General features: G+C 39.9%; 1 protein-coding gene across 1 annotated transcript in view; it reads right to left on the minus strand.

Moving 5' to 3' along the window:
- Nucleotides 1-2,595: 2,595 nt before the first annotated feature.
- Nucleotides 2,596-19,267, minus strand: part of CERS6 (ceramide synthase 6) — a gene marked incomplete at both ends in the record, with an annotated part of 106,500 nt that continues 89,828 nt past the window's right edge. The window contains 3 exons of the mRNA XM_082285057.1: nucleotides 2,596-2,757; nucleotides 5,291-5,314; nucleotides 6,288-6,444. Coding sequence (XP_082141183.1) covers nucleotides 2,596-2,757; nucleotides 5,291-5,314; nucleotides 6,288-6,444 — 343 coding nt within the window. The remainder of the gene's footprint in view (nucleotides 2,758-5,290; nucleotides 5,315-6,287; nucleotides 6,445-19,267) is intronic.

The raw sequence follows: 19,267 nt of genomic DNA on the forward strand, positions 1-19,267 counted from the left end.
AAGGGTTGTAGTCTTGACTCTACATCTGAATCAACGTTACAGAGCACTGATGAAGATGACCAACAAGGACTAAAGGCCTCTGGCACAGGGATTGTTGTTGGGGACTGCTCTATGCCCTAGTTTCACCAACACTGCAGCATGTTGTCTGTGTCATGCATGTTGACAGCTCAGAGCAACATTCTGTTCTCATGTAAGACAAAGTATTTTGCCAGAATGCCATTTTTGTAACCATCTTTACAGAGGGGAAATGGTTCAGTGGAGGTAGTAATCAACACCATGAAAGAGGTGTGTTTAAACTGATATTCTCCATTACCATTTTAGCAGGTCAAATTTCACAAATTATAATCTTAATTTAATATATCCCAGGATGGTTTTATTTTGAAATCCTGGCACCGTCTTTACAGTAATTACTACACAGCTGCAACTTCAAACACCATGGATAGGATACTTTCTATTGCAATCAGCGTATTTTCACATGTATAACCTGCCCTGCAGATAACTATATGAAATCAAATGCACAGGAGACAGATCAAAAAAAGTAGAGGGAGAGAAACTTTCTGGGGAGAAGGAGATTTAAGTAAGGCTCCCTTGCTCCCTCAGATACACTCATGGACATATAAGCTATGCAGCTGCTGAATTACAAGGTTATCTGGCTTACTCTAAAGATGCTCTGTGGGTAGTAGAACTGACAGATCTTTTGTGATTTACAATTTCTGAGTTTTCTTACCTTTATTGTTTACTAAGTTGAGGTACTATTTCCATTCATGCCATTCCAGCCTTGCTTTTAGCACACCTTGTTCCTAACACACAGGAGTTTCTATGGATAATAAAGGTTTTAGAAGTTTTCAAGAGTGACCAGTAGAATAGGACAAATCTCAGTTTCCAAAAGAAAGAAGTGACAACACAACTTTCTTAAATGAAGTCTGTATAAAATAGAGTCTTTAAACATATTTCATAGCATCAGAAACCATCTATATTTTACTATTTGCATAGGTGGAAGGAACCAGAAATTACTTCATGGCTCAGGTTTCCAGCTGAACACAGCACTCCAACCCCTTTGTATACAGAAGACACACTTAAGATTTTTTCCTGGTTTGTTCCTTCCTTTTTATTAAAACCTTTTTCTTTTAAATATATATATATACACACACACACACACATACCTATGTATGTGTGTGTGTGTATGTATGTATATGTGTGTGTATATATATATGTGAGTCTTTGGTCTATAAGCACATTGGTTCTGCGTGCACACAATACTGTTGAACAGCAGGTTGCATAGAGTGTTACCCAAGAACCCTGCCTACTTTTGGCAGTGCTGTCACAAATCACAGAAGAGTGTCCTGCAAGAACTGTATGATCCTTAGCATCCTACATCAAACTTTGATCTAGAGACTGGAAGAAGTATGTATATAATGTTTAAGAAGATGTTTACTTAGGGTGTTGCTTTGTCTTCTTTTGGACACTATTTGTAAATCTTGGATGAAGAAGGAATACAAAATTATTTTACAGATGACCTTAGTTTTATTTGTAGAGGTGATGAAATACTGCTGAGCATTCAAAGGTTGCTATGAATTATACTAAGTGAATTTTGCTCAAGTTCTCACACATTTAAAATTAACTAATTCTAGTAATGTATGACATTCTGCCTTCTCCCTCTTCACCCTGCCAAGGAAGTAGCAATAATTTTGAGAACAATACCTAGACTGAGCTGTGTCCGAGGAAGCAATGAACTTTTCATCTGTTGTTTTTTTCCATTACACCCCTGCTCTCAATCAGGTGAACGTGCAAGAACAATTTCAGGAGTTAATGGTGCATTTGAAGAAACACCTTTTTACATGGAATCTCTGCAAAAAGCTAAAATCTGTAGAGGTCAAAAATTGAGAGGCCAAAAAAAAATAAGAATGAATTTATCCTAAGTGCCGACAACAATGCTTTTGGGTATTTGCACAACAAATCAAATCTACTTCTAATGCAGTTAACCACCAAACTGAATTTTAAATTACACTAAAATAATATCCCACAATTACCACATTTTTTCCCAAATTGTGTTGGAGGATCAGTAAGTGTGATTTGATATGTGATTTCAAAACCAGCACTTTAAAACACAAAGATAGCAAAAGTATCTGAAGCAGATCTAAAATCTATAAAGCTATGTTCTATCTTACTGTAAGTAACAAATCGAGCAACTATTACTTATAGCAGATTCAGCAAAAGCAACAGGGATGGACAGAAGAGATCTGAGCATGATGCTCTCCATCACCAAGAATCCAAGACACGAGGTTTGAGAATGGATATTCCCTTTTGTCCAGAAATTCCCAAAAGAATAAAAAATAAATAATATTTCAGACAGTACAAGTGAAAATACTGCTCCCATTGTGTCAGTTACATACACATACAGCATGCCTACGTATACAGAATGGTGTGCTGTCTTCATTCACAAACAGGAAGTATGGCAGTGCGCTATCAGAATGCTTTGATACTCCTAACTTTTTCTGATGCTGAAATACATGAATAAACCGCATTCACAACTTATAATTTACTTTCAGTAGCAAACAGTTCATTCTGTTCGTGTCTCATGATTGAACTGAAGGATTAATGCTCCTCTGAGCAAGTGGCACCAGTAAGATACCCATTTGTCCCATTGGCACCGCTGGTCCCATTTGTGGCGATAGCGCTGTGCGGGGCCTTTGAGCGAGGTACTGTTTCTTCCTCATCTGAGCTTGACTCAACATCACTTCGGGCATCCTTTGCTACCTGTAGAATGTGGAAAAGAAATAAGCAGTAGGTGACTGTAAGGAAACAACGCAGCTTTTTGGTTCAAGAGAATCAGAGAATCAACATTTTTTCAATCTGAGCTTTGAAGGCAATCTCAGCTCTGGCACACTTCTCTGCCTTTGCCTGCCTGCACTCACTTCAAACACAGATGTCTGTGCGTACATATGCCATGTGCAAAGGCAGGGTGAGAACTCAGCACTGGTGCACTGAAGGTAGCATGGCCAAGTGCGCAAGGCAAAGGGTTTTGCACAGACTGAAGTAAACAACAATCCAAGTTCCCAAGTTCACCCTAGGCTAAGTCCCTCTGCTCTCCTACTAACTACAACTTTATTTCCTGTCCTTCATTTGGAGTGCTGCTCTTTGACCTGGTAATACAAAATGTTCAACTTCCTGCCCCTTATCTCCCAACTCACAGGAGACCACATGGCTCCAGGGGACAGTGCTGTGTGCTTGCAGGAGGAGACAGGAGTACTGCTTGTAACATAACTCACCACGCCAGGTAACTCCAGTCTCTGACTTCAGACAAGTGGTGAGAATGGCGCTTGCAAAATGTGGACATTGCCCAGTTTGGTCCCTAACATAGGAATCACAGTTGAACTGTGTGCCCCATTGTGTCACTGCAAAGTTGTTTCAGAAACAGATGGACTTAGTTGCTAGGGATTTCCTGCTAATTTTCAGCTGACTTCTTTGAAAAATCTTGAAAATCTCCAAAACTATCAAGAGTCCACCAGATGTAGTACAAAAAAAAAGCATCAACAGAACAAGGTCTGAAGTTTAACCTGCATGCAGCTCTATGGATGCCATTTTCATGCCTGCTTCTACTCCTGTTTGTACAGCTGAGCATCCCAGTTTCTTCAAGATTGATCCATGGTGTGCTGGTTGCCACAGTCGGGCAATTACAGCTGACTTTACTACAGCAAATGGATATAAAAGGGGGCAAAATGCATGGTGAGTCTTTTCCCTGAAGAACTAAAAACACTTAAAGAACAGGGTCACTGTGTGTAATTTTTTGCTTGCAGCAATCCTTCTCTCCTCTGGAAAGTCTTCATGACAATTCCACTCTCATCTCAGAAAGAGCCATTTGCCTTTGGGGCTCCCAGTGTTGCCCTTGCAGTATCACAGTACCTGAGTGACACTGTTCTGCTTGGAACCAGTGAAAAAAAGAACAGTTCCCATATAGCTCCCAATAAGTTAAGTTTTTAATGTCAGTGTCTAGCAAGCCCACAATTCTGACACCTGTGAAACTGGACTTCAGCTGAGGTCAGAAATTTGATTCCATACTTACATAGCTTCAATTAATAGGTTACTCCAGTGTCTTTCATATAAAGGGACTTTTATATTACAGCTGGTGGGGGTACAGAAATACACTTAGAATTACACTCTCATCAGACAGAAGAGAATGGCATCAGCACAGGGTACTAAGCATCTGGGATCAATGTGATGACAGACCAGATAACTGAAAAATTCTGCATCATCTTAAATTCTCTTTAAATAGAGTCACTGCCAATTCTTTTGCTAGGGTCCTGCCCCAAAGCCAAAAAATTAAAAGAAGATTCTGTGCTGTAGCCAGTTCTGTTAAACATGTCATCTGCTCTCTTTATTTTTAAAATGCAGCAACATAGCAGAGTCTTTGCACTTAAAACCCAGTATGAATGCAACACATCTTACAGTATTTAGTTTCTTTGGTTTATACCCAAAAGAACACACTGGAGTAATTTCCACAGAAGGAGTCTAGAATATAAATATATATATATATACATAGGTTTAGAACACTCCTAAGCACAGAAGTGAGTAAGAAATAGATGACCAGGATTACATTAAAAATTTAATGATAATTGATTGCTGTATCAGCTGAGCTGTTCCAAAGGTGGATATTAATACTACAAAAATAAAATAACAATTAAGGATGAAGATCTTCTGTAAGATATCTGTAATGTGTTGTGAAAATAGTTCTATTTTTTATTGCAGAAATAGAAAGAAAGGCATTGCAAGTGAGGAAGTAAGCTAAGATTTGAAGGAAGATGAATCCTCTGTATTGTGTCATACATATCCATCTCTAACCTGGTCACTGTGTTACTGCAAGTGTCTAACTCTGCTCTTGTACAATCTCAGCTTTCTCCTGAGCAATTGTTAGAACTACAAGGCAAAGGATTTACAGTCTCAAGTGTGTGTCCTGAATGCTGACAGAACAGCTGCTTATCCTGCTGAGATGTATGTATGTGTGTGTATATATATACACACACATACATACATATGTATATGTATGTGTGTAAAAAAGGTTGCAGCATAATAGCACCCAGATACTACAGATAGTAGTGGAATTGAATGGTTTTAGATGATGCACAGCCAAGAAGTAAAAATGGCCTTTAAAGATAGTCTTTACTTAAATATATAAATACAAACAATGGATAAATACCAAGCAGAAACTACAAATTAAAACAAACCAACCCAAAACACAAACATCAGTGTTGTCAGAATACATGTTTTGCATAGTAAACTTAAAGAAACTTACCTGCAAGGGGTTCCACTTCCCAGCCTTCCAGCACAGCACAAGAAGAAGGATAAACAAGCAGAGTAAGAAAGAGTAGGAAGCACTCTTTGAAGTCACTGGTATAATACAGACAGGACAGCTGAGGCTAGTAATTGCTAAAAGCAGAGGAGACTAAAGCGTGGCTTCCAGGCAAAATACAGCTTGTGAATGCACTGACTTTCACAGAGTGAGTGGCAGATTCTGGGCTCTGCCAGTGCATGGCTGAGCTCTCCAGTACATTCATAGAAAGCAATTTTCTGGAGAACAGTCTCATTCACTTTGGGGTCAGTCACATCAATGCGCTGTGCTCTTTAAGGGCAAAGTGCTCTGACTTTACATGACCTGTAGGCATTAGTTCTGCCATCTACATGTGAGCACTGCATCTGCACAGCAACTGTAATGAAGTGGGCATTTCTGGGAGTGACATCTTCCTGTCAAATGTACCAGTGGCAGCAAGACACTCAATTTTAGCCCCAACAGTCTTGCTCTGGGAATACTAGAAAGAAAATACATAGCTCTTTGCAATTCCTCATTAACACCAAAACCCAGAAGATATGTAACTTTGCCACTAGCAAAAGCAGCAGAATTTCATTCTGCATTATTATTGCTATCACTTCCAGCTGTGAAATGAACATTTTGCTAACAACTACTATAAAGAAGAAAAACAGAACTGGAGGCCCCAAGAAAGCTGTTTATTTGTTGGGGTTTTTTAATCTGATTTCCCTAATGTCGCTTAGTGCAGTGTACCATGTTGTAAAAAAGAAGTGTGGAAGCACATATAAATACAATCACTATACAGAGTATTATTCACTTATCTGACAATCATTAGGAGTGGGAAGAGGTTTCCAGGAAAGGAGTTTACCTAAAACAAGATGTGTCTTCAGTAGTGTGTTATGGATTAGGGGAAAAAAACAAACAAACATAAAATGACCTCTATTGATATTGAAAAATTTAAAATCATGAAACCGTGTTGTCTTACCTTGCCCTTTGAAATAGCTTTGTAGGCTGCCTTTATGATTAGGTAAGACCAGAAACAGTGCAGAATTTGAAGAACTATAAGCAGCACATTGAAGACCCACAAGGCAGGAAAATTGCCCAGAGCTTCATACAGTTCAAACAACGTTGTATTTAATATCCTAGAAGAAAAAAAAAAAATAATAACACTTTCCTTAAGCCAACAGTCTCAAAGAAGTTATTTTTAAATCAAGATGACAAGTACTTGATTAGATGGGATCCACAAGGGCAGTTGGTTTCCAAAGTAATAGTGACTTGATCTGAATCACACGGGTGTCTCCAGAGAGAAACAACATCAAAATGTTGCTTTCAATATTTAACTTAATTTGTAAACACTGCATATAGAAAACAAAGATCCTCAGTGTGCATTTCTTTTCTTCATCTATCCAGCTAGCAGGTGCTGGTTGACTCAAACAACTCCTTCCCTGATTGAAAACAAAAATTACTGTATTACATGTTTTTTAAATAAAGTTATTCCATCTCAACTGCCTCTAGTAGGGGTTTGGTGCCCCCATATTAGCCAATTATTGCACAAAATCCGATTTGCATGCCACTTATGTACAACCAAGAGTGAGACTTTGCAGTTACATATAGGACAGGTGAACAATGGGGCAGTGAGGGACAGGAGACCTTATTGCAGCCTTTTGATAATTAAAGGGGGCTTATAGGGCCTGTTGAGATAAAACAATGACTAATGGTTTTAAGCTAAAAGAGGGTAGATTCAGACTAGATATAGAGAAAAGGATTTTTAGAATGAGGGTGGTAAAACACTGGAACAGATTGCTCAGAGAGATTGTAGACTCCCCATCCCTGGAAACATTCAAGGTCAGGTTGGAGCAACCTGATCTGGATGAAGATGTCTCTGATCATTGCAGGGGGGTTGGGCTAGATGACATTTAAAGATCCTCTGCAACCCATATCATTCTATGATTCTAAGAAATTCAGGCAATTCTAGACATTTGAACCAAATTTTTGTGAATCAGCATTTCAGATGCAGGCAGTGAACTGATGTTATAATGCTTTCTGAAGCTTTGTGAATACAGCACTAACTTTCTGCCCAAATACTCTGCCACAGCAGATAATTTCAATCTGTATCTTAGCAAACAGCCTGAGAGCAGAGTGGAGAACACACAATAGAAACAATGGCATTTTTAAAAACAAATAATGATCTAGGAATGGCTGTTATGGAACGGGAGAAAAAGAAGGCAATATAAGGGTTTGTCAACCTTCATCCATTTTCCCTGCTGATACAGAAATTCATTAAAAACTCCACTGGCTTTCTGTTCTTCTGTCCTTGGTTTACATAAACCCTCCCTGCCAGTCACTAGATGGCGCGTTTAGCCCGGCCAACACCGCAGGCTCGGGGCGCCAGCCGGGAAGGGGAGGCACCGGGATCCTGCACCGGCTCCAGAGCAGCACAGAACTCAGTGGAGAAGTTATGCATACTGGTCTCAGCTTTTTAACAAACAATCACACTTGCTACAATCCTTTCCAGCAACATAAAACCAGTTCAAGTAGTACTAACATGAAATATGTACAGACAACAAATCCAGAATACAACATTTAGTGGTAATGATTTATGTGTGTAATGCCATTGGTCAAAAATCTACCAGTGATTTCTAATACACTGGCCTTAATACTGTAGGGGTATTTCATAGTACTTCTACCTTTTTATTTTTGCCTTCTTACACTGAAATGCACATATGCTTCATAATTTATTGAGAACTTGATGTTTTATAAGCTTCCTATACAGCTGTGTTTTTACACTGTCTTCTGTTTATGGTCTGAATACCAGAAAACGTTTTCCAGTTTGCAAAAACACCATTATATTATCGCTTCTGTCAGATAGAACTCTTCAGTCTCAGCTTTGTACAATTTGTTTTACCAGTGGTAGCTCTATGTGTCACAGCAACACCCCACTTTACAGTTCAAGGGGACACTCGCATCATATCAAAACAGAGGTGGAGTCAGCACTGTTCTACTTCACCAGTGCTTACTGCAGTTCTAACCATTATATCAAATTCAAACTTGAAATCAACAACTCCTGTATATAAAGTTACCATTGTTTATACTCACCTGTGTTTATGTCTAAAATTTTATATGCTAGAAAATTGTAAATGAAGCTTCTGCAGGTTTCTGTTTATATTTTAATTAACTGGACCAAATTCATCTCTGGTGACTTCCACAGAAATCAAGTAAAAAAAAAGCAGCATTAGAGATGCAGTTGGCCCACTCTTGCAGAAGTCAGGAAGACAGCAAGGCCAAAATGAATGCTTTTGGTACCAAAAGCAGTTGCATGTGCAAATGACTCACATAATGTGTATCAGACGGGGAAATAAGCCTCAATGAAAAAGCAGACTTCCTTCTAATTTGCTCATGTCTGGCAAACTAAGGACAGGACTGGAATTCTCCATTAAATCTGCATAAAGGATCTCATTAATTGCTCAGCAAAGCTAAGAGGGTTCAGTGGTCTAATGTGCAGGCTAGGTGTGCACATGGAGCTAAGGCTATGTCTAAACACCTACAGAGCAGAAGATGAGTGGAAAATACAGAAAAATGCAGAGAAAAATGGAGGTAAGAAAACAAACTCTCAAATAAATAAATTATTTCATATTAAAAGTTTGAAATGGGGAGAAAAATTGTAAGGTTATTGGTCAGAATACACAGAGAAATTCTATTTGTAGAGACTGAGGAAGGAGGGGAGGGAAGACAGGTTAGATCACTTTCCATCATTTTCACTGCTACAAGTATTCAATGGAAACATTTTAATCAACTACACAAATAATAGGGACTGGAAAAAGCAGCATGAGAATGGATTACATGGAGGAAGAAGTGCCTATAAGATGTATATACAAATAAATCCTAGATTAAAATACTCAGAAAAGCACTTCAATCTGTAAACATGCTTGCTGGAACTTTTCAAAGCTCTCCAGTAGTTAAATCCCAGCTTTTCATAATGAATGGTGGAAACTTTGATTCTTGGGTATCTGACTTGAAGCAGTGGGACTTGATCTCACAGGGGAAAATTACTTTAAGCTGCAAGTGCTCTACCTTTCTGCTAACTTTTGTCAGCATTTCTCAGATCTTTGCAATTTGAAACTAAATGTTCACTTCTGCTTTTGAAAATAATTCCTGGACTGTTTTTTTTCTGAGCCCCTGGAAGATTTTGATAGCTGGAGAACACAACACAATCTCGTGGAAGGTATTCTTCCCTTGTTAAATGCATCTCAAGGAGGGTTGTGCACCTGGCTGTGAGAAGCACTCAGTTTTAGAATATTGAATTAAGCAGTATGGCTGATGAAAGCAAATAAAAATAAATTCACCACTTAAGATCCAATCTACTCTTACAGAAATCTGTGGTATTTATTTAGGAATGCTGCCACAATATCTGAGCCACTGGGAGAGAAAATCCTGTACTTACTGTACTACCACTCTAATTAAACACTCAGAACAAAATGAACACATTTTCAACAACTACTGAACAATCACCTGCAACACATCAACAGTAACACAGGCTTTTCCTCTACTCTGTAACTCTTTATCTAGCCAGCAAAGCAGTACTTGGGAGACTAGAGGTAAAAGACCCACATTGTAACTCATCAAGGTAACACTCCCATCCCACAACTTAGTGGGCCCAAGTCCAGGCTCTTGGGTTTCTGCTACTAATTCTTGGCAAGTCAATCCCTTGTCTTGCACCAAGGATGAAAGGAAAACCTGGAGATGAAGGAAGAGATATAAAGAAAGAGAGGAATGGGTGGAAGAGCAAAATGCTTATTTGTATTTGTGTGAGAACTGACAAAAATGTGCTGTTTGCTTCTGAAAGGGCCCAGAGAAGGATGAAAAGAGGTGAAAAGGAGGATCATGTGAAAGGAGTAGGTATTCTTCCAGACAAGCAAGAAATTAGATCAGAATGATCATAGCAGGATGATGGGCACTATTTTCACATCCAATGGGAGCAGAAATTGCAGCTGAAATTAGTGCTACTGCAAGTTGCCTTAGCTTCTGCAGCACTGTCCAGTGACCAACACACTGTGCATGCAACATGCTGAATTAAAGTCACTTCGTTAACACAGCACAATAGACAGAAGTCTCAAAATATGACCAAGGACAGCACAATATGATACCAGCTTGTCTAAATAACTCAGAATTAATGTCTTTATCTCCTTTAAGTGTGTATTAGACAACAGTATTCTATATTGCACCATAACCACCTGTATTGGGCCACCTTTCAATACTGCATACATTACCGAGAAAATAGGTAATTACATTTATGTAATTACATAGTTACATTAATTATCCCATTTAGTGCAAGTAACTCAACAATACTCCTACCAGCAATGCTTCAAAGCTTCTGCCTTTTTTGTAGTTTTTCCTTTAAAAACCCAAATAATTGCACTTACTTCTGCCCCCAAAAGAGTAGTTTATTCTTCATTATATGTGGTAAAAAGTGATTATGACCAAACAACAAAGAGTCAGCAGTTCTAAACTGTGGATTTAGCTGTCGTATTAACTTATGTGATCTAAGAAATTTTCAAATTTCTTTACACATTTCATTTTCTGTTAAAGGTGGACACAAAGTATTGGCACACCTTGTTGGCCACATATAGATGCTGTAAGAATTAGCTTGTTTATAAAACACTGTGGACTACTTCCTTAACAGATGCCATAAAACTGACAGGTAGAAAAAAATGAAACTGAGATTCACAAATAAATGAAGAGCAGTGGAGTGTGAGAGCACATGTATGTGCACATGTTGATCAGCCACAGGATGATAAATCAGATACATTTCATCAGTGGTCAAGATTTATCTCTGAGATTCAGACCTTGATTGAAACCTAATAGGACTTCTTATCCCAGGCTGTCCTAGTTACTTGTAATGACAGTGCTACACAACAGACTTTACACACAGATATTTCTGCATGAGACTTCAAATGAGTTAAACAGCTTTTTACCTGAGAAGTGTATGGAATGATACACAAAACAGTCATCAAATTGAGGACGCTTTGGTCTATAGCACTCTATGTACTGGAGTCTTCAAGCTGCAGTGCAGCTAAATATTTAATTCTAGCAAATCCAGTACATAAAGGGCTATACTGCCAGGTGTTTCATCTAAGTTTCAGCTTGGCCAGCTGCTGTGTCTATATCACTGTTCTGCTTCTTGGATCTTGCTGAGTGGGAGAACAAGCTTGTTTCCCTTTTCAGATCCTGCTGTTTTACATTTTCAGCCCTCCAGAGTATCAGTGCATGGCAATACAATGAGACCCACTATGAACCGAGAAGAGTCAGATGAACCAGTCACCCACATGCAAGCAATGAAGCAGGGAAAGCAGGACTGGGAGACAGAGAGAGAGAGAGAGAGATGATCTTTCAACAGCATCTCAGACTGATTCATCAGATTGTTTGGTTGGTGGTGCTCATTACCCTCCTTCTTTTAGACAACTGACGAAAGATCTCTGCAAAATGCAGTGACAGAAAGCACATAAACTATTGAGTCAGTATTCAGAGCAACATTAAATCCACACACTTCATTTTTATCAGTGAGGTCGCCATCACATGGCATTCTCCTCACCCACAGCAGCCCCACATCAGAGGATTTCCTGACATGGTACTAATACATGCTCAGCTGCTGTGGAGATGGGTGGCTCCTGTCCTAACACTAATCAGGAACAATACGTATTTGCAGAAATTACAGACCTGCCACTGATTCTGTGTTATTTTAAGCCCTTTGCAGATCAATAGGATTTCCAATTACTTAACTAAAATGATGGAGCAGGCAGGAAATTATTCATGTTTGATGTACTGTAGAAGAGACCATTCTGATCAAGCTGTCACTGTCCTGGTTTCAGCTGTGCTTTTCACTCAATTCCTTCTCATCAGCAGTTACTGCCCCTGAGCTGATTCTGCAGACACTGGTATGAATAGTAGCATTTACACTCTTGTGGATAGAAAAAAGATACAAGGTCATAGACACCTTCACAATCCAAGCTCAAACCTCAGAAGAGTCCTTCAATAGATGCCAGGATATGGAGACAACTCAAATTTCCTAGCAGAGTGTAATTATACTCAGCAAGATGTTGTATCAGTAATGTGTTATGGCAAAATGTTTGTGTAAAGGCCCATGATAATAACTCAGAGCTACTGAGGAACTATGTTATGCTAAGAATGACATTTCCAAATCTGAAGATTTTCAGGCACATATAAAACTTTTATATGAGCAACAGAGAACACATATCAAGATCCATTTGCCTGGAGTTCACGTTATTCTCCAAAGAGGAAAAGCATTTGTTGTAAACTATAGTTTCCAGTCTTGGCAAAACAGAGTATCAGTATAAGAAAGCCCTCCTCATGCCCCTTTCTGTTGACTAAAAATAAGTGCAGTTGTGTTTAACTATATGCCACATCAATGTCTGTGAAATCATCCCTAAACAGTTTTCAGTTTAATCCAATTTTCTTAATAGTTATCTATACTTTCAGAGATATTATGGGTCAAACTCTGCCACTGTACAACACTGATGAAACCTATAGAATGTGCTCACTTACATGGGGGCTGGGTTCCTCCCAAGGTGCTCAGCCACAGTGACCTTGTTCTAGCTGAACACAAATGGGATGCCAGCTCCGCCATGGCTGTTGATCATGGTGTTCAAAAGTAATTTACTATTTCAAGCTGTAAGTTAACTTACTCATGGGCTTTTGTAGAGCTATGATTTTTGCATCCTGCATACAGCAGAAACTTGCAGTGAACCAGTAGCATTGTTCTGCTTTTGTATTGACTCTGTAGCACCACAAAATACGTGCCAGTAACAGCAAACCCTGGTGCTAAAGATACCTCTAAGAGAAAAGGGGCTGAGAAGAGGCAGAACGTTTGCACAAGTTCAAACTACCTACCTGAGCTGATTTAAAAGTGGCTAAGATGTCTGGCCACAAGAAAAATGCCCATGCTGCTTCCCTTGCCCTGACACATTTACACTTGGCAGAATAATTCTGAGCAAGAGAAGTGCCACTGCACAGGTATCTGTCCTGTTTCCAATTGGAGCACAGGTTTTAGACAGGACATTTTCTTAATAAAAGGAGAAGTGAGAAGACCAACTGAATAGGCTATCCTTGAAAACAGAAAGCATTATTATAGCCACAGAGTACAGTCTGTAGAAACTAAAAATGAGGATAAGAATCAGATTTAGAAGTCTGATGAAATAATTTTTTTTCTGCTGTGATCACATGAAAATTTTAAAAATGGAAACACTGAGCAAATGCCACTTTTTGTTATTTACACTGCAAGCCCACAATGCTGAATGACACCTCTAACCTTTCCATTTCTTATAGCTTCCCTGTAAATAGCTGGAACAGTATTAACCTGGTACTCCAAAGATTTCATCTTTGCTTCTTATAAAACTCCAGAGGCCTGAGTTCACAAATGCTGTAAACAATTTGAGGAAATAAAATAACTAGGCCTTAGAAAGGATAACATCTGATAACGTTTTGTCAGAAGCAGATGGGATGACAACATTATATATGCTCTGCTAAAGAGTAAGACAAGAGTTGTGAGTAAATTTATAGAGACTTCGTTAATTAAACCTTCTTTTTAATCCATAAATTGAAGTCTATGAGTTCTTCGAATATACTACTGTTATTTTGCCAAAACCTTGTTATTAAATGCTCTTGATAAACTGATTGATTATAAGTTGCCTGCTGAAGCTACAGATTGAAATGTAAGCACATCAGATAGATAATTTTTGCTAGTTCTACAGCATCCACTCAATGACAGCATGAATAGCATCAGGAATCAAGTATCAAAATCGTAATTTATACCTTCAGTATCTGCTACAAGCAACTTATGATTGTGCTCTGGTTTAGACAATATTCTGAGCAAAATGAGGTTGAGACAGTGTCAGAAGAGAATTAATTAATTAATTAGAACGTTATTTTATTATACCAGCTGGGCTAGGAAGGTTTACAGTCCAACAAGAGTATAACTAACACCATCACAAAACAACTGTGTTCATTCAGAGTCCAGACAAGGTCTGGACAGCTGGGATTCATCTGGCTACTTGAATTCTTACTATGTCAAGTAACTGACCAGGACTCTTGCTTTAACTACTGCCTACGTACTGCTTTGGCACAGTAGGGTGCTTTTAAGGGTAGGTTGGAGCTTTCTGTTTTACCAGTATGTTCAGAGGAGTGAAGCAGGGTGACTCTGCTGGGGTCCACATGCTGTCTTCCCACACAATATACATCCTCCAAGGGCCAATCAGGAGAAAACGTCCCAGGAAAGAAAACTAGCATGAAAGAGGACAATTCAACTTCACTGCTTGTTAAGAGCTGCACAAACCCAGTCAAAGAACAGCTAAAGAACAAAGCTAGGAAAAAGAGAGGATCAGCAAATTTTTGCAGCAGCTGCTACTTATGGGGGTTCTGCACTGCCCTATTTGCTCAAAAAGTAGCTGCTTCCAGGATAAAAGAAAGAACAGTGCAAACTGGCAATATTGTATCACTACGTGGAAACACAGCGTGTACATTAACAACGTGGCTATGTCCCACACTAGTGCTCAACCAATGATGGAACTCAGGAGGAGCTACTCCGCCAGTCATGCCGAGATGACTGAAAGTCTGGTAATAAGTGACTAGGGTTCATTACAGCTCACCATGTGAACAGAAGTTAGTTGTAACTCCTAAAGAATCACACCAGGCTTTTCTGGTTCATGCAGATACTCACTGCCATGTAAAGGCAACTAGAAATCAGCTATGAGCCAGACTGTGTGTACAGTCATAGATGAGTTTTTAAAATGAAAGAATAGCAAGGAACAAAGTTGTTCTGAGGATTGGCTGACCCATACTTACACGAGGTACATTGGCACCAAAATCTCATTTAGCAGCCATACACTGCAGTTGATGTGGAGACATACACCTAAAACAGCTTTGAATTTTAACAGTGAGAGTTATTTTTTTCCATTTTTTCCCCAGCATATTTCCAAACAGAAAACAAACAGAAGATCCAGTTAAGATGCACCTACTGACATCAAACAAGACTATACCAACTAATCAAAGTAGTTGACTGTCCATCCACACAGCTTTTAATGTGATATAATCCTCTGGACACTGACAGTGTATGGAGAGATCAAGAACAGAACAGCATAATACGGACTACCTGGATTATACCAAATTTGCCTAGATGAGAATTTGGGGGACAGCATATGCAGAACATGACCTCTGCTCTTTATAACCCGCTTAAATCAGGCTTTCATTTAAATCTGCAATGTTCAGGCACTATTTTACATTTCTCAGTGCATGTATGCAATATGTGCATGCTGAGACCTCACAGATCACATGAACTCCAAGGCTGTTTGCTTGTGTCCTTGCCTTTTGAGAGCAGTACTTGTCAGCAACACTTCCCTGAAACACAGTTTTTTACCTCCCAGACAATATAAGTCATTATAAAAGTACTCAAAAGAAGCGAAAAACTCAGGAAAATCGCATCCTAGTAGCTAGTTAGAGCAATTTGGAAGAACCTGAATTTACCTGGCTGGGTGCCTTAACCTGGTAAATATAAACCCAGCTTCCCTTACAGCTTGAGATAACTACTTCACCCAGCCTGATTAGATTAGCCAAGGCCTTGCACAATTTATATTAATTTTTTGGTTTGAGATTGCTTTCCTTCTCCTTACAATTCTGTATCACCTGAGAAGGCATCATGTTCCCCCTGACTCATGGAGAGTTGTGTTCTATGTTGTAATTTGCTAGAACAGTGATTATGTACAAGTGGGAGAATTTCACAAGCAAAATGTCTTGTCAGTGAAAATAGCAGCTTTACTCCTACATTCACTTAGCAGCAGGAGGCAGAAAGTATCCTGGTGTTTTTGAATTATTGCTGAAATGAACTCCAGATGCCTGCAGAAAGACTGCTAAATATATACCTAATTGCCAGTTTCTTTTGTCTTAGCCCTGCTGTTAAACACCCTTCAAACAACAGCATTTGATACATTCTGAATTCTTTATGAGCACCTTTATGCAAAATTAAAAGGCACTTAGGCAAAGTGGCAGCACAACAGCACACCAGTGCTTCGGAAGTGACGTCTCTGGAAGCCTGTCTTGGGTATTCACCTTCCTGTGTGGGGGAAGTTTTCTTATAAATTACAGTCTTCCTTTTACATTACATGCACACTGATTTTATACCTCTCAGCTTTTACGCTAGAAAAATTTGCATATTTATGTAATATTAATCAGGCACCAAATTTTGCTATTTTGAATTTTCAGCAAAGGAGAGCAAAACTATGCTTCCTGGCCTGCTGCCGCTCCAGTGAGTCATCTTTGCTGACATGCAAACTAATAGGGGTGAAGATTTAGAATTGCTGTTTCATAGAGGAAAAGGATTTGGGAGAGACAAGCTCATGCATCCCATGGTTCATCCCTGCTTAACTCTGACTCCCACAAGCGTTGCCTACAGTACAGCTGAGAACAATGAAACTGCCTTTGGCTGTATCTAAGGGTAGCCATTAGGAATACATACATCAAAGCTTTGGTCTGGAAATAAAATGGTCTTAAAAAATCAAAAATCATACATACACACTAAACTATCTGCATGCTCAAATAAATAAATGTATTTTTCATTGATTAAGGGATTTCCTGGTTCGGGCTGGCATAGACTTAGTTTTCTTTATGGTAGGGAGTACAGGGCTATATTCTGGATTTGTGCTGGAAACAGTGTTGGTAATTCCAAGATGTTTTTGCCATTGCTGAGCAGTGCTCCCACAGAGCAAAGGCATTTTCTGCTCCTCACACGTCCCACCAGTGAGGAGAATGGAGGTGCACAAGGAGTTAGAAGGGGACACAGCCAAGACAGCTGCCCCCAGCTGACAACAGGGATATCCCCACACCATATGGTGTCATGCTTAGCATACAAACCTGGGGGAAGAAGGAGGAAGGGGATCATATTTAGAGTGTCAGTGTTTGCATTCCCAGGTCACCAATACCCATAGAGCCCTGGCTGTTCTGGAGATGGCTGAACACCTGCCAGCCTGTGGGAAGTGGTGGATGAAAGCCTTGTTTGGCTTTGCTTGTGTGCACAGCTCTTGCCTTACCTATTGAACTGTTTTTAGCTCATGAGTTGTCTCACTTTTACCCTCCTGATTCTCTCCCTCATCTCACTGGTGGGAAGTGAGTGAGCAGCTTCATGGGGCTTTTTTGGCAGCTGGGGCTAAACCATGACAAGGCAGAGGGATCACCAGGGTAACCACTCTGGTTGTGACAGGGAGTGCACAGCACACTGTCAGCTGCTGCATTCCTGTCAATGGACAATCTCTGGCTCAGTTTTGTTTACACTCTCCCTTCATGTATTTCTATATTAATAATACCTGTTTTGAGCTTTCTCTTTCCTGTGCTAAACAGTCCTGCCTGTCTCAGCCTTTTCTCATGTGAGAGGTGCTCCAGTCCCCTAATCAATCTTGGTGACTATTTTCTGGACTGTCTCCAGTAGCTTTGTGTCTCTGGTGCTGGGGATGCCAGAACTGGACACAGTGCTCTACATGTGGCCTCACCAGGGCTGGTAGAAAGGAAGGATCACCCGTCCTAGTGCAGCCCAGGATACCACCAGCCTTTGCTACCACGAGGGCACAGTGCCAGGCTCGTGTTCACCTTGGTGCCCACTGGAACGCTCAGTTCCTCTGGTGCAAGGCAGCTTTCCTGATGGTCAGCCCCCAGCAAATACTGGTGCAGGACTCTGCACTGCTTTTGCTGAACTTCTGAGGTTCCTGTTGGCTGTATCTCCAGCTTGTTGAGGTTCCTTCCCTTTGGATGGCAGCACAACCCTGTGGTGTACCAGCCATTCCTCACAGGTTGAAACGTGAGCAAACTTCCCGAGGGTGCACTCTGCCTCACCATCCAGTAATTATTGGATTATGTAATTACAAGACAGTTATTTCATCACAGAAGGTTATCAGGTTGGCCAAGTGTGATTTCCCCTTTGCAAACCCATCCAGCCCTCATCTGACTGAGCCTTCCCTTAAGCACAGTCATGTACTGCAGTCTCCAGTGGCAGAAATGCACTGGTGAAATTGGGTCCTCTCTCCATTCCTCAATATAAAACAGAATGCAAGGGACAGGTGAAATCCTATGAGCAGGAATGTCACCATTTTTCCTATCTGAGATAATGGAAGCAGAAAAACGAGCTTATTTCATTTACAGAAATTCAGTGAATTGGCTTCAGGGAAGGACTGCGGAAGGGAAGCAAAACTGTTTAAGAAAGAAATAATTGCTCCTTGAAGAAAATAACAAGTGTTTCTAAAAATGCAGTTTGTGTGTCTATTCATTTTCATGTTTCATCATGGTTGTTCAACAACTCACAGCACAGTAGGGACCAGGCATTATGACATTATCTTTGGAGTCATCAAATGCTAAATGAGACTTCCACATTGTAGTGTTATGGAGAGCTGAAGACACAGCTCCCTAAGGGCACCTCGGTCTTACCCTGTTTGCATTAACAAAATCTCAAAGAGATATCATTATAGAAGTTTGGAGAGGAAATTGTGGCAGGGAGGTTGACATTGGCATCTGTAAATTCTCTGCATATCTGAATAAGAACTCGTTGGTAATCTAAATAAACTCTGCAAAGGGTACAATTTCTGGCATTCTTGGTGCTTCCCAAGAACAAAACTGTCACTGTTATTTTCTGATCCAACGAAAGACCTCTCTTACTTTCCTAGAAATACAGGTATCTGTGCTAGTTCTGTTTATAAGAAAGAAAGGATTGAGAATAGGAAAGAGCCAAGGCCAAGACCTTCTCTCAGCCCTCCTCAGATATAATGCACAGGTTGCAGAAAAACTTCAATGCATTTTTACAGTGAAGTACACCCGTGTGTTTCCTAACTAGCCATCTGCCCTCTGGATGCAGAAGATCCTACCTAAAGAATCAAACATCTATGTTCAGTCTGTGTGCATGCGTGTCTGTGTACCTAG

Source organism: Coloeus monedula (assembly GCF_965178545.1).
Source record: "Coloeus monedula genome assembly, chromosome: 7".
In the NCBI taxonomy this organism is placed as follows: domain Eukaryota; kingdom Metazoa; phylum Chordata; class Aves; order Passeriformes; family Corvidae; genus Coloeus; species Coloeus monedula.